This window comes from Toxorhynchites rutilus, chromosome 2, assembly GCF_029784135.1.
Source record: "Toxorhynchites rutilus septentrionalis strain SRP chromosome 2, ASM2978413v1, whole genome shotgun sequence".
Lineage (NCBI taxonomy): Eukaryota > Metazoa > Arthropoda > Insecta > Diptera > Culicidae > Toxorhynchites > Toxorhynchites rutilus.
Window position 1 is genome coordinate 203,106,909 of NC_073745.1, and position 23,003 is coordinate 203,129,911.

The 23,003-nt window shown below is 38.6% G+C and overlaps 1 protein-coding gene across 1 annotated transcript; it reads left to right on the forward strand.

The window, feature by feature from the left end:
- The first annotated feature begins 5,820 nt into the window (after positions 1-5,820).
- Positions 5,821-14,523, forward strand: LOC129770401 (uncharacterized). The gene is made up of 4 exons (XM_055773226.1): positions 5,821-5,974; positions 13,355-13,507; positions 13,571-13,834; positions 13,889-14,523. Exons 1-4 carry the CDS (start codon positions 5,830-5,832, stop codon positions 14,521-14,523), a joined length of 1,197 nt encoding a protein of 398 aa, XP_055629201.1. The 5' UTR covers positions 5,821-5,829.
- Positions 14,524-23,003: the final 8,480 nt, after the last annotated feature.

Below are 23,003 nucleotides of genomic sequence, written 5' to 3' on the forward strand. Positions count from 1 at the left end.
TGGTCATTAAACAGTGTCTCGTTACTAAAAATGGTACTCTTTTGCGAAATTAATTCGATTTTTGGGCTCTATTTATGCTCTATTTGAATTTGACTACAATAAAGTTTATTTACAAATAAATGTTCATGGTGAAAAAGTAAAAATATGTCACTGACTCAAATTCCAAAAAGCAAAAATGCAAGTGATATGTTCCACGGTTCTTTGGAAGCTAAGGTCTATACAAGAGCTGTCTACCTATACCAGGTGACAGTTGGAAGAAAGTGGGGGTTGAGGCCTTGGTTACTCGACCCAAGCGCCCTCTATAAGACGACGCCATGGTCCGAAGCCCTCGGAGCCGCTGACGACTGCATACGTCATTCCACACAAAACCTGACCAAGAAAATCACTTTCGCGCGTAATCCGCCATTCACTCGCAAATAATCAAAGTTCTCTTTAATTTTTTATATTAAGTTTCTACTGTAATTAAAATGTTTTCTCGAATAATATTACGATGAAAAAACCTGTGCTAATTTTGTTCCATGTGCTTCTCGGATGACCATATGAAACACGTCTGTTTTTTTTTAATCCCATTTATTTATTTATCAGGCTCATTAGCATTTTATCTGTAACAGAGCCGGGGTTTTTCTTTATCGTGTACATGTACATATCTTTTATGTTTTATGTTTTATGTAGTAGTAGTAGCCATTTAGGCGTTAGATTTTTCCGTTCCATTACATTTTGGTAAATTACACTGTAGTAGCCATTTAGGCGTAAGGGTATTCTATCTGTTCTTCCATTGTTCAGCAGACCGGACAGCGGAGACAGTTGATATTGATCATTGTTGAGTTATTTATAGAACAGCAGCCCGATGTGTCTTGCAGAGCATAGCAGTTGTATGGATGAATCGATCTTATTTCGACCGTGGATCGATTTCCATCGCTGATTATGGATTGAGGGCCCTGAGATTGAACTCACGATCGATCGCTTGGTAAACGATCGCGTAACCAAGTGGCTACGAAGACCCCCGAAAAACGTCTGTTGATCTGCGCAATCTTTTCCATAGTTCGTAGGCTATTGGAGACACCTTGTTAACTAACGCTCAATTGCTCGAGGAGTTTTTCTAATATATTTTTATTATTCAGTCTTCGCCCCAAAAACTGATGACAAATCCAAATCTTCTAATTTTTCCGTGACTTCTTGCCTTGTTATCTTTTTTTTTAAATTCAATTTTCAAATCAATTTTTTATAATTTTTATTGTTTGAATTCAGCAACAGGGCACATGTTATTGAAACACTATTTTTTCAATTGATGTTTATGCACGTTCAATTATAAAGATGCCGGCTTTTTGTGGATATGTTAGAACAGTACGTCTTGGCTGGCATACGGTATACCTAACTCTTAGCGGTTGTCATGACAGAGCCGTAAATAGTTGCAGCTTTTTGATGTACTGAAAATCGACCAAATACAACCGAAACACAATCGTCAATAGACTCACCAGCATGCAGCCATTCTTTGTGATCTGTGTGATCAGGTAGTGAAAGGTAAATATTGAATTATTGCCACAGTTTCAATTACTTGAGACTGTTTTCTTCATAACAGAAATTGCATAGCTTACATCCTGTCAATTGCTTAGTTGTAAGTTTACTCGTTTCTGAAACGGAAGTAACACTTGAGCTGAGTTTACGCTTGGGAGACGGGAGATGAGAGATACAACTCCAATCGCGAAAAATTCCTCTATATCAGGGATGGCCAAACGATAGTCCGCAATCTACCGGTCGCCCGCGTAGGTATTCCTAGGCGCCCGCCACCTGGTCAAGGATAGTGTCACCTCCAAACGCAATTCGCATTTCACTTTTTGCTGTGATCATTCCATAAGGTGGTTAGGCTAACCACAATAAAATATATTAGTTGGAAGAGTAGATATTTCTTCGTTAAAGTTTCCGTTTTAATATTTTCATTCAGATTGTTAGTTGTTTTTATTATTAACACATCCAGTTGCTCAACCATAACTCGCGATTAAGCAAAAAATTGTCACTAGGAACAATTTAAACAATGTTTTCTCCAAGCATAACATTTGTTAAATGACCAATTGAAAATGCTGGAAACATTCGGAAACAAACACAATTTTGTTTTTATTGATATTCGAAACCTTATAATTAATATGAACTAAATTTTTGGACAAAAATTCGCCTTTGAAGACTGCGAATGCAAGTTTTGACGAAGTATTGTTAGTTTGATATTAAAACTATGATAAATAATGTGAATCAATTGCGCAGATTTCTTACAAGAAATATATATTCTGCAACTAGTGAATGAGAAAATTCAAAAATTAAATATTGAATTCTATGATGTAATCCAAGTTGAACAGAATTTTGCTCGTTAGCTCTATTTTGCTGTCATAGATAAAGTCGGGTGAAAGCTGTCGGCATAATTTTCCGAGCTGTTTGGTTTGCTTGTTGCATTTCTGATATTTTGCTTTGAGAAAAATTTCGGCAATGTTTCAAAATATGCAATTCACCGACGTACGAGAAATAAGTCGATTCGATAAGATTCTATTGATTTACAAAATACGATTTTTTTTTCGGTGTGATAGTTATAGAGATCGAATCGACCGATTTCGATTCAATGAAAATAATAGGGGCCAATATTTCCGATAGATAGTTTCATGAGGGAAGATAATGAGTTCAAATTTATTCTGGCTGTAGTTCAACTCTTACATTATAAGAATGAAATTCTATTTCAGTTATATGACCATAACGGGCCCGTTTACAGTGATCGATCGGTGAACCCAATGTTCCACTACTCGATCACACATTTGGACCGAAATGTGGCGAATTTCCCGTTGGATGTTGTCTCTGAGCTCTTCTAAAGCTGCTGGCTTGTTGGCATAGACCAGTGACTTGATATAGATCCATAAAAAGAAATCCAATGGCATCAAATCGCATGAACGAGGCGGCCAATCGACATTTCTCGAAATAACACATTCACCAAACTTGCTTTTGAATACATCCACTATAAGGGCGCTGTGTGGCAAGTGCCACCGTTTGGATTAAACCACATATCATTGATGTTAAGATCTCCCAATTCTGGTCGAAATCAGTTTTCCAACATGTCGCGATAGCGCTCTCCACATGACGATCGATTAAAACAACACCAAACAGTATTTTTCGGATGTGATGATGTTTCTCAAAGCACAAATGGGTTTGTATCTGACAAATAACGCACGTTTTGCTCGTTGATCATTGTTGGTCGTTTGGCCAGGAACGAGCCTCATCGCTGAATATGATTTTGTGATAAAAATCTTTTTTTTTTTATGATTCGCTAGAGCCCAATCGGAGAAGTTTCGGCGCATCATATGGTCAAGTGGCTTCAGTTCTTGATTCAATTTGATCCTGTAAGGATGCAGTCCAAAAACTTTTCGCAAAATACGCCACAATGAGGTTTGAGAGTTGTCAGTTGGATTCACTACTAGCGGCCGCGATATTTTCGTTGCTTCGTGCGGGGCGGCTTCTCGTTAACACGAGAACCTCCAACTCAAACTTGGTCACTAAACTATGCGCAGCCTGTCGGCTGGGACGATTATTACGGCCGAAAATTGGAGTAAGCGCTCTTAAAGTTGCAACCACTGACTCCGAATTTCAGTAGTAATTTTTAACAATTATTAAGCATTGCTCGTTCGTGTACTTCACATAGTTGAAAATGTTGGTTTTGACTAACGTTTTGACATTGACAGATCATTAAAATAATTTAAGGGTTCGTTCACACGAAAACACAAAACTGTCAAGTCGCTTACCCTTTGCCTCTAGATATTCGAGGGATATAATAGTCATTTCGGATCTATTTTTTTGAAAATAATTGCTTTGTATAGACATAAATGACGATTTCCTTAAACAAATCAACGATTTTGATTGATGAAACTTTACAGAAAGTAAAGTAATACTTATCAATTGTTTAGCAACCAATAATGATTTTTATTATTTTTAGTTTTTTCATTTGACTATATCTTTTTATGCTTTGAAAAAAGTTTCGTATTGCTAAATTACAGAAACACGCACAGTCTGTGACATACGAGCTATGATTTTGCGCGGGAGTTATGGAGAGCCAAAACGATGTTTTATTGTCTTGTACTACATTCATGGTAGACCGCGGCCTAGCATTTGAACAATCAGTTGCCCGTAATGCCCAAAAGTTTGGCCACCCCTGCTCTATATCAAATTGGACCTGGGGTATATTCCGTTAATCAACGTGCGTAAAAAAATTCGTTGAAAAAATCCGGAGCTGCGACGTTTGGGAAATATTGAATATATTGAACTCATCAAATTAAACCTTTTAGAGAGTTATTCATTGTCAATCCAGACCTTAGCTGACGGTTAAACATGTATTTCGGTAGGTGAATTGACCTCAGAGCCTTATAGGGACAGTATCGGCTCTGTGGCGGACAGGGCTAGATATGAGCTTATTTAATACAACTTTACAAAAGAAATTTCCTAAAAATTATATCAGCACAAAAAATACTTTGTCTTTGCTCTGCAAAACGTTTCCCAATGTTATTGAAAAAACATCATATAGATGACCAATCTAACCATAGTCTCAGTTGACATTAGTTGACCATTATCACCATCATCAGACCACAAGCATGGAACATGAAGTCAACGGGCGCAGTGAATACCCAGAAAACGTAAGGAGCGGTAAAGCGTAATTCTATTCGAAATCCAAATGTTCAACCCATGCAGCCATAGAAGGTGCTGTATACAAACTTATCTTCATTCGAAAAAAAAATAATTTTCGGCTAGATATAATCTTCACTTTTACAAAAGTATGATGGAATTATATTAGGAGGTCCTAAAAGTAATGCCGTTTCTGTGCCGGTCGATATTCGTTTGTCATTATTCAGCTGCCTGCACTTAGAAATCGCACCGAATAAGTTTTGAGGTAAGAGTTTTATCTTACATCTGTATATATTTACGTTATTTTTTCCAACCATCGCGATTTTTTATGTAAAATGGATGCATTTTATTCTGAAACACTCAATGTACTTCTGAATGTTCATTTGTATAGAAGCAATCTGCATTAGTTCAGCTTCCACCTCCAAACTGACGTGTCGAAAATTTCCAGTTACAATTTCGTCTGGTTCATCAAGGTTGAATTTCTATCAATCAGAGGATAACTTCTAAAATTTTAACTTGCCTACAAAAGTCGCGTTATTTTCCAACGTGTTATTCAGCAAAGAAATCTAAAAAAGTAGTGATAATATTCTTGCAATAGCATATTCAGAGTAAGAAATACCTTTCATTATTTAAGCTCATTTCAGAGAAAAGAATATCAATAATAACTTCTCATATGTCACTTCAGTCTTTTTCACAAAATATTGTTTGGCCAGAATCGATGGAAGTTGGATTTGAAATTGTGTTCGGTGACTCATCGAGGAGCCCGTGAATAATACAAGAATATTAGTGAGAATAACATTCAATAGATAATGTGCATGTCGATCTCTTCCTCCAACAAGAAAATGCATAACATACTGTTACATCAAAAGTACAAGCAACATTCAGGAACTGATCCAATTCATCAAGCACAACGCATATCATTAACGCCACCGAAAGCGAGAGTTTACCGCCCACATCAGAAGTCAGTGAGTTGAGTGGTGACAATGTAAACAATCGCGCCATCAATTACAGTTAGTGTGAGGTGCGGGAAATCATAAATTTGATGGTTTTTCTGCGTCTAATGCGATTTTTCCCGTGCCATTCAGTTACTGGATGTGCTCGCGAAAGGTTCATTTCTCCACTACACTTTATGCTGCGAAATAACCGCTCAGTCGAAATTGTAGTTCAAAGTGATACATAGTTATGGTGTTTGTTAAAATGTTCTCAGTCCGATGGTCGGCGAATGTTTGTGTGTTATTAATAATCAGCTCGATGAGCTTCATTGCTGCAAGTGATGTCAGACAAGTCAGAGCTCTGCCAAGCTTCGCAAGCTTCAGGGATAGAAGATGTAAGTTATATTTTTCATTCTAGGTGACACATTAGAGCTGAGCATTTTATTTCTGCCATGGAGTTATATCTTTTACAAAAAAGACGGCGAATGCGAAGGAAATTCCTTTGGCGACATCAATAGTGCAACCTTCGCAGAAAGGCAATCTCGCCTTCTCTGGAAGGTTGTGTATGTTCCGTTCGAGTTTGTTTAGGTTACAGTAAACAAAGCCTCAAGGATGATTAATGGGAGATCCACATTCTTAACCTACTGCTGAAAGGCCCATGCCTGACGTTGCGGAGATATAATATCGTTTCTCCGAGAAAAATGCTTGGAATGTGTTTTTTCAAAGTGGTTCACCAGGAGCAGTGAACATCACACTCGTTAACATCTTTCCAGCTGAGGCTTCAATCTGGTGTAATGGCACCAGGCCGTATAATGGTAGCACTCCCTCCAAGTTTCATACTTCGGCCTTCAGCCTTTCACACTTAATGCATCCGCGATTTGGAGCCTCAGAATATTCTTCTCACGTCCCCTGCTTTTGCCATTGAAGATGCTCTACCCATCAGAGCTTGGGTGGAGGCTATGATGAGTTGAAACGAGAGAGTGAGGCCCTTGTTTGACTTTGTTGAACCAGCTATGCCTGGCTGGATCCGTTCGGATGGTTAGAACGGAGCTGGCAAGTCAGATCCAATAAGCTTCAGATGTGGCTGTGGTGATTTAGCTACTACTGGCAGGCACAGGAAGTGGAAATGATGAAGTATGTTTTATGACTCAATTACACAGAAAGCGAATAATTTAGGGAAGGAAAAACAAAGTGCCGGTTAGATTGATTGGGGATCGTTTTAAAATCGGTGTAATAAATAGCTACGGTAGCATGGGCGTAGGAAATATCTTAGTTAGAACGAATCGGTCACTGGGAATCAGAATTTTACAGTAATTATACATGCCAATAAAACGGTCATAGTTTTCGGATGTTTGTTAGAATAGATAGAACGCACCGAGAAACCCAACTCTCTGCGTAATACATTTGTAATAAAATGTCTGGTTTTAAGACGAGATATACATTATATCCCACGAAGGATTTCGATCATTTTCCAAAATCATATCGAAACACGTTAAGGCCTGTTTTAATTATAATTCGGTCGCATAAAGTAGGCTTTTTCAATGAACTTTAAGTTAAAAATACATGAAAATTATTCGTCAGCTGTTTGGATGAACTTTTGAACTCTCCATGTGATGCCACCCACCACCCTTCCCTTGTTTATAAAGTTCTATGCTTAGATATGTCCTACTTTATGCGATCAACTTATAACTGAAACAGGCTTTACGTCTTAACACGCGTCAAAATGTTTGGGTTTTGGATTCTAGAATGAACAATATTTAGCTACTTGTGTTTTTATTTATAATCAGAATGTTTTCATTATTTCATTGAATCGTTTGTTTGAGAAACCCAATAAGTCCATTTGACACACTTGCGAGAAACCAACTAAAAACTATTTTTCTCAAAATTTTGATCTGGTCCTCCAAATTGTTGGTATCAGGTTTGGTAATTACACCAAAAACTACTCATGTGAAACCACTTTTTCATCAATATTAAAGTTTAAACTTCAAATTATAACGCTTTAAAGTTTGTGGACCTAGGGTGTTTCTCAAACAAACAATAAATCAGTGGTGTATTTAGCGGTTTTGAAGCAATTTTGTTCAATTTTATGTACTAAGGTAAGGTTCATAATGTTCATACCATGTAATCTAAAAATAAGTCTAAATAACTTGTCTGTGTTTTTACTTGTTGGAATGAGTTTGGCACGGTACATTATAAAATGAAGATATTATTTCATGCTCGTGATAATAACATCTTTCGTGATTACTATAAAATCAAGTTTATGTTTTTTTATATGTTACAGTAATTTCTGAATCATTCAGCCGCAAGTGAATCCATTCGAAATGAGCCAAATCAGTAAATTGTACGGCGTTCTCATTAATTCCCATTAATTCGTATCATGTAACTTGAGACTTTAGGCTCATTTAAATGCTACAATGATTTGTATACAGAATAGTGCGTCACCAATACAACTTTTATGATTTTAATTTGACAAATTCAACTAATTTAACGGTCAAAGTGTTCTAAACATTTTTTCTCAAATGCCAGAAACCATGTAAGAATATTCAATTTGGGGTGCGTTTCGGCCAAGATGAGGTTACGGAGGTCGAGAAAAAAGTATGAATTATTCTACTTTTTTTTGTCTCTTTGCTCACCCATGTTTTTCATGAAATTTCACGCTTAACTTTTCAATGGGACCTGTCTGTTTTGGTCGATTCTCTTCATTGACTTTCTCTTTCGATAACCACGGCATTGCAAACAGATTTTGCGTCAGTTTTGTCATGTAGTTTGATAAATGAGGTCTCCATCTACGCTCCAGATTGTTGAAGACATCAGGAAATGCTTTTATCGCTGAGTTATTGACGATAGAGAATGTCCATGTAGAGAGTCGATCAGTATGGGTCAAGCGTGATTTGTTCACAAAAGTATAATAGGTAGTATTCTGTTTGTGGAGCTATGTTCTGCGATGAAAACGTTTGTAGTCAAATTATGTTCATCATGAATGTCTGTAAGTTCTTCCTGTATGTGTCGCTTCTTTTCTGTTTCTTTTATGTAGAATTGAAGTTACTTTTCCTTCAATTATGTCATTCTCATCCTTCCTACAAGGACAATGAATCGTCAACTTGGTAAATCGTTCATTTTTATTACAAATCCAAATCGGAGGGATCGAGTTTTCGTTTTCGTTTCTCAGATATAAATTGTAATTCTAAGTTCAAGTTGCTAGAGTCCCTGTTCGAAAAACCTCCGTGACCTCCCTGTTTTACAATAAAAGAGCATGAAGTGCTATTAGGCAAAAGTATTAAGTCCGATCCGAGTCCGAGGAGACCTTATCAGGCCATCCATTAATATATTTAATCTTCAAATGCATTTGATGTTCGAGTTTTCGTCTCGACGAGTAGTTGCGTCCACGCCTACAAAAATAATTCACTTACCGGAGTTCCGAACCTAATTCAGAGGAGATCTTTTCATGTCACCCTTTAATATCTTGAAACGCTACGAAATACATTCATTTTCAAGTTTTTGTTTCGTCAAGTGGTCGTTAGTTTGCGTTAGCATAATCACATCACTTTCCTCAGTGAATCTTGATTCTTACCTCTCCCCCACTAACAACTATACCTCCCATGATAATCGCTAGGGAACCACGCTATAGAGGCGACCTTCTGGCCTTCGGGCGGCAAATATCATACTAACATTCCTTCCCTTCCACTGGTGCCTGTAAGGACGTGGTCGGCGTCGTTATTGACTGTTTAAATCTCGAATTACCATGACTTGTACAATGAGAGTCATTCAGTGTGTTCTTAATGCAATTTCCCTGGTTCAGGTCAATCACGGAGAACAACTACGAATTGTATAGTCTACCAAAGATCAAGCTCTAAACATTTCTTCTTAAATTCAAAATTTGAATTCATTAGAGTAAGATTGGTAATGATTGGGCAATGAGTTCCAATGTGAAACGCCTCTCACGAAGAAGGAAGGAATCTAGAAAAACCTAGAAATAACGGCCGTGTACTACAGGTAATAGGTTGATTCAATTTATATAGCTTATTTTGATGAACAGACCATAAATAATGAAAATTGCCTTGTTTCGTAGTTTTTCGCAATCCAAAAGAACATTGAACTCATTTTCCATACAGATTAAATTTTTTTGTTTTGTTTATGAAGTAATGAAATCGCAAAATGTCGCTAAAAAGGTAGAATGAATAGTGCAATAAAAAATCATAACATTATCAAATATTCAGCGATGTGACACCTTTCATTTGACACTACTGAGAATTCGGTATGGATCACCCTTCCTGAGATACAAAGTGTTCAGGACCACCGGTCGGGTTAGGATCACATTTCCCTATAGAATTGACCTTCAGAAGAAGGGGAAATCTCAGATGAAAGTGAGAAGTATTTAGGATAATAACTAACTTAAAAATAGTATGTAGCTTGTTACACAACGGTGAAATTCATTTAATACACTTTATTGTTTATGTAATGCTACACTGCTTCGTGGAGACTACTTTTTCACACAGAGTGTGTTGTGACGTCACAAAATGCATGCCGATTTTAGCATGGTTCTTGCCAGTTTTTTTTTAAATTGAATATACACAATTTACGTTCATCTATTGTTGACAAATCAATCATAGCTCATTTGTATATTTTGAAACGGAACTGAAAATACAATAATAATGTTCAACAGTCGGAAACCGCAAAAAGTCAGGTGTTGTCACGTCCCAAAAATAGGGGACCTGCAACAAGTGAATTCAATTATAAAATATTCTCCAACCGATTATTTTTATTATTTTGAAATTTTCGTTTACTTTTTGGAAATCATATGATTTATACATGAATTCGAGGAAAACCCTGTTTTAGTGAGTCAAATTCACGCACTCTTTTTGAAACAAATACAAATAGTTGCATCTGAATCAATTCTGAAAATGAATAAATGAATATTTGGGGGACTTCGAAAACGAGAGCGTTACGTTGAAGGCACAATATTCAGCAAAAAAAGCAATCACACGAAAGTTGTATAATGCATAATACATTGCTTGTATTGTGATATGATTTATATTCCATTTCCAATAGACAAAATATCTGTTGCATCAAATCAGTCTACATAATTTTTGCGTTCGCTCATCCTTTCTCAGAACACCCATTTTTTTTTAGAAATTGTTGAGTAAACATCCCGAAAGACGTGGTCTTACGTTGATCGCACTTGATTGAAAAATCACAAAACCAAATGTATTTGGTCGCAGTGTTATATGGATAGAAAACATTAAATTAAACTCTTTCGCTTGAATGTTTTTTTTTTCAATTCCCTGGGAAACTGGCAGATTATTTTTCAACAACGATAACGTCTTTCCAGATTCTCCTCGATACTCGAAGCCCACCAGTGGTTAATGTTAACTCGATAACCACCTGTTCATTGCACTTGATTGAAAAATCACAAAACCAAATGTATTTGGTCGCAGTGTTATATGGTCAGAAAACATAAAAACAAAGTCTTTCGCTTGAATGGTTTTTTTTCAATTCCCAGCGGAACTGGCAGATTATTTTTCAGCAACGATGACATCTTTCCGTAATCTTCTCGACGCTGGATGGCAACCAAACGAAAATAGTTCCGCGCGTGTATGTGTGTGTGTGTGTGGTGATTGCTCCGATGAATCCTATGTTCAGGTCAGGTCAGGTCAGGTCAGATCAGGTAATAAGCGCATCAGCGCTTTCATGATGAACGAAGTCAGCTTCACCAGAACTGCGACAACATGCTCCAATCGCTGTTCAATTATAACTGAGTGGATTTCCGAGCGGCGCTCGCTTCTATACCGATTGGTGATTTCAACAGCTTGTTTTGAAAGCAATTTTAAGGCAATTGAAACAAGTTTTTGGATGAAAAAGTAACAAATATATAACGCGTAGACCTTTTATCTTTCGAATGAAGTGTTTATCATACTATTTCGGTCAGTTGTTTAAGAGCTATTAACGCTCAAAATCTCGGTCTCCGGCGTAACGCTTTCGTTTTCGAAATTTTGATTTTACACCCCAGTATAGAAATGAAAGACGTAGTCCTACGTCAAAACCATACTTCTGCTATGCGCGAAGCACACCATAAACAAACATAAACAAACTGCAGCGCGCCAAGCGGTTACCATAGAAATCATGTGGACAAAACAACATTATTGAATTGGACAACTCATGATCTGAATTGACTTCATCAAAATGCGTTAATTTAATGGTTTAGCTATGTATATCTGATACAAGTGGTGTGCAAGAATGATGTTTACAATATTTGTAAGTATTATAATCCAGAAAAGGTCTGAATACGTGCGAAATAATCATCCGGTGATCGGTTAAAAGTTAGCTCGAATGGGGGGCGCATTGACACAAATAGAAGGTGTATTTTATAATCCTTTAAAACATGTGATTTCGTAAAAATATACTATCAAACTACTATAAATCATGTAAAAGGCAATTTCATTTATATGTTTCGAAACATTCGAAGGCCTTATTTGACACAGGAGCGCTGAATTAGAGCATTCAAAAAAGTGGGCAAACCATGATCATATTTTCGACTGGACAAACCAAGATCATTTACCCTATATATTTTTATTAAGGCTCATATGGCGTCAGCCTGACGGGGCCGGGAGTTCAATATTTCGACAATGTTTGCATACAACTATGTTAGTAATATGTAACCGATTACTCGCAGATGGCTCGAGGTTAGTATTACAAGTGTTCTCATAATTGAGATGTTGCAGTCTTCAATGCTCTGTACTTGTGCCCGACACGGGATACGGGATGCAGCTAACCATTAATCAGCAACGCCCTTCTAGTCTTTGGCCCATATCTAGCGTGGTGCGTCTTTCTCGACTCGAGGAATACAGGATACAATGGTCACTAGCCGATAGAATTATCAGCTCGTGTAGAGTTGCCATGAGCGGTACAATCCTCAGCTCTTGATGAATGATCAGTGGGCTGCACAACATTCGGCCCGTGTATCTGTAAAGAGTATGGGTATGTATTGCCGCGGCTAAGTAGAAGTTTATCGATCGGATAGGATATGATACAGGGATACAACGGAGGAAACATCATTAAACGTTGACATCGGCGTTTCTGAGAAACAGATATAGATGGAGCAGAAGATCAGGATCACGGCTACCGAGTATATTCCGAACGGGGATATCCGATTGTCTGTCTTGTGCCCTCAATGCTCTGTTGAGCTAAGAGCGGTCAGCGTGGAACCGGATACTTTTTGAGTTATGTCGACAGAGAAACTACTGGAAGAAGCAAATGTTTGGTAAGAAGCGAATGTTCGGTATTTGCACTAGCAGCCAAACCCGATCAAACTATCGGCCGATAAAAAGACTTTAGTCCGCAGGGGGCTCTTAAAGTGTGGCCGATGACTATAGCATCGAGTCTTTTGAGGCCAACTCCGTGAAGTCGCTTTATTGTTGTTATGCTCAGAGAGTGTCCAAAGTGTGTCTTCGTGTCTTCGTGCCTTCGAATTTCTATTTCTTCTTGCGCTACATGTACTACAATTTTTCAATTTTCCTTTCGCATTCAGAACTTTCCTGTTGAATTTCTTTGACGACAAATTCCCCCAAACAGAACGGGAATCGAAACCGAAGGTGTGAAGCTAACCACTCGGCCATAGGATCACATAGTTTTTTTTAACCATTTTATAATATTTTATTGAAATCATATAATTAAACTCATTCCAATATTGGAAAAAAAAATTTAAACATGTTCTCGAATGGAACAAATTCTGTATCATTTTATTGATTTTCATTCATTCGAAATTATTTGAGTTGCAGTCCTCCCAATCTTCACCGTCTATCAATGGGGCCAGGGTTTGTGTTCAGCGTCGTCCGGAGAATTCGGATCCTGCCAACCAAACAATGAGTGCGTCTTGAGAGGCGGCATTCCAGCAGGACCTTGTGCCGGTGGTTATGGAACGTGCTGTATTTGTAAGATAAGAAACACAATTCAAGATAATTGGTGTAAACCAACTTGAAACTTTTAAATTTTAGTAATGGCTTCCTGCGGAGGCGTTGCTCGAGACAACGGCACCTATTTTGTTAACCCGAATCACCCTGATACAACCGATGGAACAGGAAGCTGTCAGTTAACTGTTCTCAAGATGCATCCCGATATCTGTCAAATTCGTTTAGACTTTGATCAGTTCTCCATAAATGGACCCGAAATTGTGAATCACATCTGCAACAACGATCAGTTTCTTGTGTCTGGAGGAAGTCCAGCACCAACAATTTGTGGCACTTCAAATGGCGATCATAGTGAGTAACTGAATGCTGTTATTACCTTTTAACAACAATGAATTACGCTTTCAGTGTATATCGACGCTGGTTTGGGGCAAAGCAATCCTATCATCCTCACTGTTATCACTAGCGGTCCCAGCTATCCACGGTCCTGGAGAATCAGAATATCACAGATCCCGTGTGCAGCGATTTACAAAGCCGATCAAGGATGTCTTCAATATTTCACCGGTGTAAGCGGACGGGTTAAAAGCTTTAACTTCGATACCACCAGTGGCCGTCAGTTGTCGAATCAAGATTACAGCTTGTGTATTCGAACTGAGCGGAACTTTTGCAGCATCCATTACACCGCTTGTCCGGATATAGGGCGTAATCGCTCCAGAACATTTACCTTATCGGGAAATTCCAACAACGTCGTCGCAGCGATGGTGGGCGGAGGAACTCAAGGAACACCCAACTCTTGCACCAACGACTGGCTGTTGATCCCTTGCGCTAAGGTTGCGGATCGGCTGCCAATGGCAAGTACATGCGAGGACAAGATTTGTGGGGGAACGTTCAATGCAGAGGTAAGTTCCGTGGAAAGGACGGTGGTTTCCACGATTCGACCGTTCCGGCTTGCGTTTCACACGGATTCTGTTGAGGCCCCAACTGATGTTGATAACAGTGGATTTTGTTTGGATTACGTCCAGCAGCCGTGTACCAGTAATTAAAAGAATGAAATATATTGCGTAATGCTGCAATTATGATGCTCGTTTTCGATTGCTATGGGTGGAGATGAAATATACACGACAATAGATTCTTTTTGATCGGTTTCACGATTAAATGATGACATAATCCAGTTGTATCCCATACGACATAGCAATATACCAGGTATATGCATATGAAACCGAAATTTTCCACTGAAAGTACACGTTTGTGGTTTAAGAAGGAAGATAGGATAGATAATTATCTTGTTCCGCCGTTCCATCCTCTGTGGTACTTTTCCAAATGTGTGGAAGAAGTCATTTGTGTTCCCGGTATTCAAGAAGGGTTGCAAGAAGAACGTCAGGAATTACAGAGGAATTGCCTGCCTATGCGCTATCTCCAAACTATTTGAGATAATTATTTTGGATTACATTTCCCATGCTTGCAACAGCTACATTGCAGATGAACAACATGGATTCATGTCTAAGAGATCAACACATGTCTAAGAGATCTACAAATCTCGTTCTGTATACTTCGTACATTGCCCGCTCTCTAAAGGGTGTGTCACATCAAATTGCATCACGGAAAAAACGCTGTAGAAATTTAATTTTTAGGAATTATATCTTCAGCTTTCGCTTATAGTCAGATAAGAGTGTATAGATCACGTTGGCCATGCTTCACTGTCAATTTTTCGTAAATTTGGAAAAATGTCGTCGAACGAAAAAGAGCGTCGTGAATTAATCCTGCGCACTCATTTCGAGAATCCGGAGTTGTCACATCGGGACATCGGTAAGATGCTGGGAATCGTCCAATCCACGGTCAGCAGAGTACTAAAACGATACTTCGAGAACTTAACCATCGACCGGAAGGTGAAGAACGGCAAAAATGGATGCTCCGTCAGTGAAAAAGATCACAAGCACGTAGTTAAGCAGTTTAGACGTGATCCGAGAAGTTCGGTCCGGGATGTCGCCAATAAGCTGAATTTGTCAAGTTCATTCGTCCAGCGAACCAAGCAGCGGGAGGGCCTGCGTACATACAAGGTTCAGAAGGCTCCTAACCACGACGAAAGGCAAAACATGGTGGGGAAGACGCGAGCCCGGAAGCTGTATACCGAAATGCTGACGAAGCCGCATTGCCTGGTAATGGACGACGAAACTTACGTCAAAGCGGATTTTCGTCAGCTGCCGGGCCTGTTGTTCTTCTCCGCAGAGGACAAATTAAGCGTTCCGGAGGAGATTCGCAAGCAGAAACTATCCAAGTTTGTCAAAAAGTACATGGTGTGGCAAGCGATCTGCTCTTGCGGAAAGCGGAGCGCCCCCTTCGTGATGACCGGCACGGTAAACGGGCAGGTTTACCTTAAGGAGTGCCTACAGAAGCGCTTACTACCACTATTGAAGCAGCACGAGGGCCCGACCATCTTCTGGCCGTATCTCGCTTCGTGCCACTATTCAAAGGACGTGTTGGAGTGGTACGAGGCCAACGGGGTCACCTTCGTGCCAAAGGAAATGAACCCGCCCAACGCGCCGGAGCTTCGCCCAATAGAGAAATATTGGGCGATTATGAAGCAGGCCCTCCGGAAGAACCCAAAAGTTGTCAAATCGGAGGCGGACTTCAAGAGAAAATGGATTTCTGTTCAAAAAAAACTACAACCTGACGTTGTACAGAACCTTATGGACGGGGTAAAGAGGAAGGTGCGAGCATACGGGCTTGGGCTCGAAGTATGAATAAAAAGAAAATGCCAAAAGTTGTTTAATAGTTTTTATTTTACTGTCTAAAATTTTCAAAAGGATCGGTCTACTGGGCGAATTTCTACAGCGTTTTTTCCGTGATGCAATTTGATGTGACACACCCTTTAGAATCTCGAAATCTAATTGATGTGGTGTACACAGATTTTTCTGCAGCATTTGATTTAATCAACCACGACATTGCAATAGCTAAGCTCCATCGTCTTGGATTCAACGGTTCTTTTTTGAAGTGGCTTCATTCATACCTCACTGATCGCGAAATGTCAGTGAAATTAGGAGACATTATATCTACGTCTTTTCGCGTAACATCAGGTGTTCCTCAAGGCAGTCACCTGGGTCCATACATATTTCTGTTGTACCTTAACGATGTAAATTTTAGCCTCAAGTGTCTGAAACTTTCATATGCGGATGACTTTAAATTGTTCCTCCAGCATCGAAGAAGCTGAGTTTTTACAACAGCAATTAGACATATTCGCCCAATGGTGTGTAACCAACAGGATGTTTTTAAACCCTTCAAAATGTTCAGTCATTTCATTCTCACGAAAGCGTTCGTCAAAAAGCTTCGGATATAAGTTGCATGGTGTTTTACTTGACCGTGTCAACACAATCAAAGACCTCAGGATTATGTTGGATTGTAAATTAACCTTTCGAGACCATATATCCTACATCGTATCTAAAGCGTCTAAAACTCTTGGTTTTCTCTTCCGCGTCACAAAGGACTTCAAGGACGTACACTGCATGAGGGCTCTCTATTGCTCATTGGTACGCTCGATCCTTGAATATGCATGCGTGGTTTGGTCACCGTATTACCAGAATAATGTTCAGCGGATTGAGTCGATACAGCGAAAATTCGTTCGTTTCGCCTTGCGCAATTTACCGTGGAATGATCCAATAAACCTACCTAGATACGAAGATCGCTGCAAATTGATTGGACTGGACTCATTAGCTTCACGCAGGAACGTTGCCAAGGCCCTATTTACCGCCGACTTGATTTTGTCGAACATCGATTGTCCTGAGCTCCTTCGGTTGATTAATTTCAACATAAATCGCCGTAATTTACGATCTCAGAACTATTTATACATCCCATCAACCCGAAAATGTATTCTATTGCTCTTAATTAACTTGATTAGTTACAGTAGTATATATTTACATAGTTGTAGTTTGTAGTGGTAGTATTATAAGTAGTAGTAGTAGTTATGAAGCATTAGGGCATCCATGTATAGCCTGTTGTCTTTGTAAAATAAAAAATTAAAATAATAAAGCGAGAAATAGGAAGCTGCACGCTTCCCCATCTTTCAGGCAATTTACGAATGCTTCTGTTTTTTAAGTGAAACCAGTCATCGAGGCGTTTTTGTACATTTTCGTAAGACTTGAAATGCTGCTTAGTAAGTGCATTTCCTATCTTAGAAAACATCTGTATCAAAAATAGTGATGAAACGGATAGTGTTTTAGCTGGATACCGGATAACGGAAATTCAATAACTGGTCCAATAATAGTACAAATTGTGTTTTAAGAACAGCAATCAATTATTTTTATTCAGTTAATCTATATATATATAAAAATGGAGTGATGTCTGTCTGTCTGTCTGATTCTTATAGACTCGGAAACTACTGAACCGATCGACATGAAAATTGGTATGTAGGGGTTTTTGGGGCCGGGTAAGGTTTTCGTGATATTTTGAGACCCCTCCCCCCTCTCTAAGGGGGGGCTGCCATACAAATGAAACACAAATTTCTGCATTACTCGGAAATTAACCAAGCAAACGAAACCAAAGTTGGCATGTGAAAGTTTTAGGGTGCAATAAATGTTTCTATGATGGTTAGACAGTCCTTCCCCCACTCAAAGGGGGGGGGGGCTGCCATACAAATGAAACACAAATTTTTGCATTACCCGAGAATTAATCAAGCAAATTAAACCAAATTATGCATATGGAAACTTTAGGGTGCAATGAATGTTTCTATGGTGGTTAGATACCCCTCCCCCCTCTCTTAGGGGTGGCTGCCATACAAATAAAACACAAATTTCTGCATTACTCGAGAATTAATCAAGTAAATGGGCGGGACGAAGTTTGCCGGGTTAGCTAGTAAAAAATAGAACTGTCGCCAGGGATGGTAATCTGAGAGAGGGTTAACTTACTTCACTGCAAATCGCAATTATTCGGGCCGGTGACACATTCACTAGTATGACGACCTAACAACTGTTAGGCTTGATGGAGTAGTGTGTTGGGCTTTTATATATTCGAGGTAATTCCGCATGTTGCTGCATCATGAAAGTATCTGAACGAAGAGGAGACCACACAAAGAACACCAAACTCACTGTTATTCTTGATTTTATCCAAAAATTCATACTAAACTTGAATGTTCCTAGCAACCAAATTAAAGCTCTCTAACTGCTTCACAATTCGTTGTTTGACATCTTCACTTTAACGATGAAAAAAATAATTTTCGCTTGAATAAATTATATTTGAAATATATATGAAAAAAAAACTGTATACGAGGTCTTTTTAAAAAAGTATCGCGACTTTCGAATTTACGCGTGTTACGATTCTAATTTTTTTTTTTTTTGTGGCATTATGTTGGTACTCATGTCTCTCACTTATGCTGACAACTACGGCTATTTTCAATGTTCAGGTAATTTGTTTTTCATACACGTGTTTTGGTTCATCTTCGATTTTTGCCTATTGTCTATTTCTAGAGAAATCACTTCGTAGTGCTGAAGCAAAATCGGCTATGACTATGGAAATGCTTAATGGAACGGAATAGAGTGGACCACTCCATCTACAAGAGCTATTTGAATTAGCGCCATAAATTCTTTGAAACGAATTTGATTTTTATACACTAACCTTTGAGAAGGGCTTAGTAAAAAAAAACTACATAATTATAAAAAATATTTTAGGTTTTCACTATACTTGTTTGAAGAGCCGTGGGTAGACCTAGGTTTCATTTAGTAATTTGTGAGAAACAAGGATTTGAAAAACAGGTATTTAGAAGCGTTGTCACGTCACAAAAATTAAGCCAAAGTTCAACAATTTTTATACTCGGGATTCTCTGAAAAAAAAAATAATGAGAGTCAACAACCCACAAAACTTGGTTAAAATCGGTCCACAAATAGAGGAGTACCAACTGTAGCAAGAAGTTGTTGTCACGTCACGCAAAGTATACGATTCACTCCAGCGTGACGTTTCAACATTTTGACTCGCTACAAACACTTTTTTCATGTTTTCATGTGTAAATCACATTAAATTAATAAATATATAATAAAATTGAGAAACTTTTGAACATTTTGTCGTTGGTGAAAATTTTGAGGAGTGCGTTCACCGGCTGGAAATGTTCTTCCTCGTTAACAACATACCGGACGATAAGAAAGTTGCCGTGTTGGTTACAGTCGCTGGACCAAGTTTATATACAATCGCTGCCAGATTGTGTGCTCCGGATGATCCACGTACGAAAGCATACAACGATCTTGTCCATCTCCTCAAGAAACATTTGGATCCTACCATGAACGTTGTCGCTGAGAGATACAGATTCCGAAAATATGAGCAGCACGACTCGTAAAGCACAACGGATTTTATAATCATCCTAAAGGCCTTCTGTTGCTGTTCTTGATGCTGGGCATTTTTTGTCTCATGAATACCACTGCAGACTACGCAGACTGCTGGGAGGTTGCAATACCCTTGGTATGCCCGTATTCTTGGCAGTTGTGACACTGCACAGGGCCAGTCCGTTTGTGTGGCTCTTCGAACATCCGTACACGATTTAAAAGTCGGGTGACTTTATAAATTGGAGGTAACAGATAGATTCAATTTATATAGCTTATTTTAATGAACATACCATAAGCAATTATAATTGCCTTGTTTCGCAATGTTTCACAATCCAAAAGAACATTGAACACATTTTACATACTGGTCAAACATATTTTTTCTCTATTTTTGAAGCAATGAAAACGCAAAATGGTGCTAAAACACTATAATCAAGAATGTCAGAAAAAAGTATATGAATTTATCAAATTGTCAGCGTTATGACGTTATGACACCTTAGAGACTGTTTCTTCGCACAGAGCGCGTTGTCACGTCACAATGCATGCCGATTTTTGCGAAGTTCTTGCGAATATTTTGAAAAACTGAATATAGTACAATTCCGAAAGAAATCGACAAATGACAAACATGAGTATTTTTGATACGAATGAAAGTTTGTATTCCGTTTGGGTTGGAGGAAATATGAATTTTCCACATAAAACTGATTTTGTTGTATACTCTACGAAGCTGGTGAATGGTAGAGTAGCCTATTCGGAATCCAAACTGCTCATCCAAAAATATATTGTGCTCATCTGCAAAAGCAAGAATGCGCGTTAATATAATTTTTCCGAATACTTTCGAAAGTGCTGGGAGAAGGCTAATTGGTCGATAGCTATTCGAAGAAGAAGGATCTTTTCCGGGTTTTAGTATCGGGATCACTTTTGCCAACTTCCAACTCGAGGGGAAGTAGCCAAGTGATAGACATCTGTTGAAGACAGAAGTCATAATTTCATATAAGTTGTTACTAAGATGTTTCAACTCAATGTTGAATATACTATCGAAGCCGGGGGCCTTCATATTCTCCAACGAGCATATAACCGAGATAACCTCTGCAGTCGAGATGATTTCATTCTCTTGAGGTACAGAATGGATATTGTCAATAGTAAAGTGACCAGATGGCCAGAGGTCTAACGCGGGACGCCAACAACTGTGTGTAATCGAACTCTGTATATAATCGAGTCAAAAAAAAATTTATTTCATTTTTATACATACAGGCAAAACTGTTTTTGTGCGATCGCATTTTGTGCAATTGCTCAGTTGTGTGATTTTTTTTGTGCGATTTTATTGATTGTGAAATTGGTTTGTGTGATTCAAGCCCCGATTTCATAATAAAATCGCACAAAGAGATTCACAGGGGGCCTCGTAGCCACTTGGTTACGCGTGAGGAAATCGATCCACGGTGGAACAAAGATCGATTCATCCATACAACTGCTCTGCTCTGCAAGAAATATCGGGCTGCTGTTCTATAAATAACTCAACAATGATCAATATCAACTGTCTCCGCTGTCCGGTCTGCTGAACAATGGAAGAACAGAAAGAATACCCTTACGCCTAAATGGCTACTACTGTGTAATTTACCATAATGTAATGGAACAGAAAACTTAACGCCTAAATGGCTACTACTAACTACTGTGTAATTCACAATTTATAGAAACTTAAACATATGTACATGTACACGATTAAACCCGGCTCTGTTACAGCTAAATGCTAATGAGCCTAATAAATAAATGGGATAAAAAAAAAGAGATTCACACAAACGAGGAATTGCACAAAAAGGGATCGCACAAAAACAGGTTTGCCTGTATATGGTGGCGATATTTTTGCCGCTATCTTGTAAGTTCACTTCATTGCCAGTATAAAATAAACATTGTAGAAATTAACACAAAAAGGGCTTATTATTCTATTATTCTAGTAAAAAACTTATCAACTTATTGGATTTTCAACGAATTTCAACATAATTTTCTGTAGGCGTTTTAAAAACGCGGGTTGTTTACATAAAAATGACTGCCAAATTAATATCCTACACTTTCAGCAGCCTTAGAAAAATTTAAGTATAGTCAGATACTTTTAGAAGTCGTCAGTTAAAAAAAAATAAAAACACTATCCCAAGTGCAGGGAAGAAAACAATGATTGTGGGTGACAATATAGTTGCCACTGCTTCAACGTGGGTTAACGTATCGACAGTTGGTTGTGATTTTTCGGTGATCCAGACTTTATTTACGACTGAAAAAAATGCTAAATTACAGCATTTGTACCTGGTGAGCACAATGCGAATTCTACAATTTTCTTTAAATTAAAATTTACCATTATTTTCAAAGTGCTTGAAAATTTCGGCACATTGCTCAACAGAACACGAAGCCAAAACATTCATCCCAATCATTTTCATTTTTGTGGGATCACATAATAATGTTGACTCAAAGAGAGAGTGAACTAAAATTAGCTTTAATTTTTTTTTTGTCGAGAGTTTTGACAAACGCGGGACGTTCCGCGGGACAGAATCTGACGCGGGACATTTTGCTAAAACGCGGGACTGTCCCGCGAAAAGCGGGACGTCTGGTCAGTTTATCAATAGCCCTTACAGTAACAATCGGCGAAGCTTCAATGACTGCCAAGCAAGAATCCCGAGTATATATACACGAAATTCTGACCCAGCCTAAATCTATAAGGGACGCAAAGGATCTCCCTTTCCTATTCAAATAACCGAAACCGTTGGCTTATCTGCCTGTTTAAATTCTATCCGCTTGTTTATGTGGTTCTATATCTATTCTTTTACCTAGCGCCCTAGCGGTTAGCGTTCTGTTATGATACCACTTCCTTTGTTCTCTATCTTGTGTACCTGCGCTGCACTACCACGATCCATACGAAGGATCGTGTAGGTCACATAAATATTTCTTTAGCTTATTGTCCTGATCCAAATTTTGTATGCGTCATAACTATGCGCCTAATTGCACTTCATTCTCTGTCCTTATTACCTGAGCTGAGTCCGTAACAGCCAGGATTCCGACACTGAATCGATCTCCATCGCTGATGATTGTTGCGGGGAGCTAGTTATTCTGTAATAACACAAAGCAGGTCAATGAGGGCCCTGAGGTTTGAACTCACGATCGATCGTTCTCAGTGCATTGATGATTATAGATCCGCGATGCATTACCCCTCACCAATTCGGTCAACAGTTTATATTTAACGT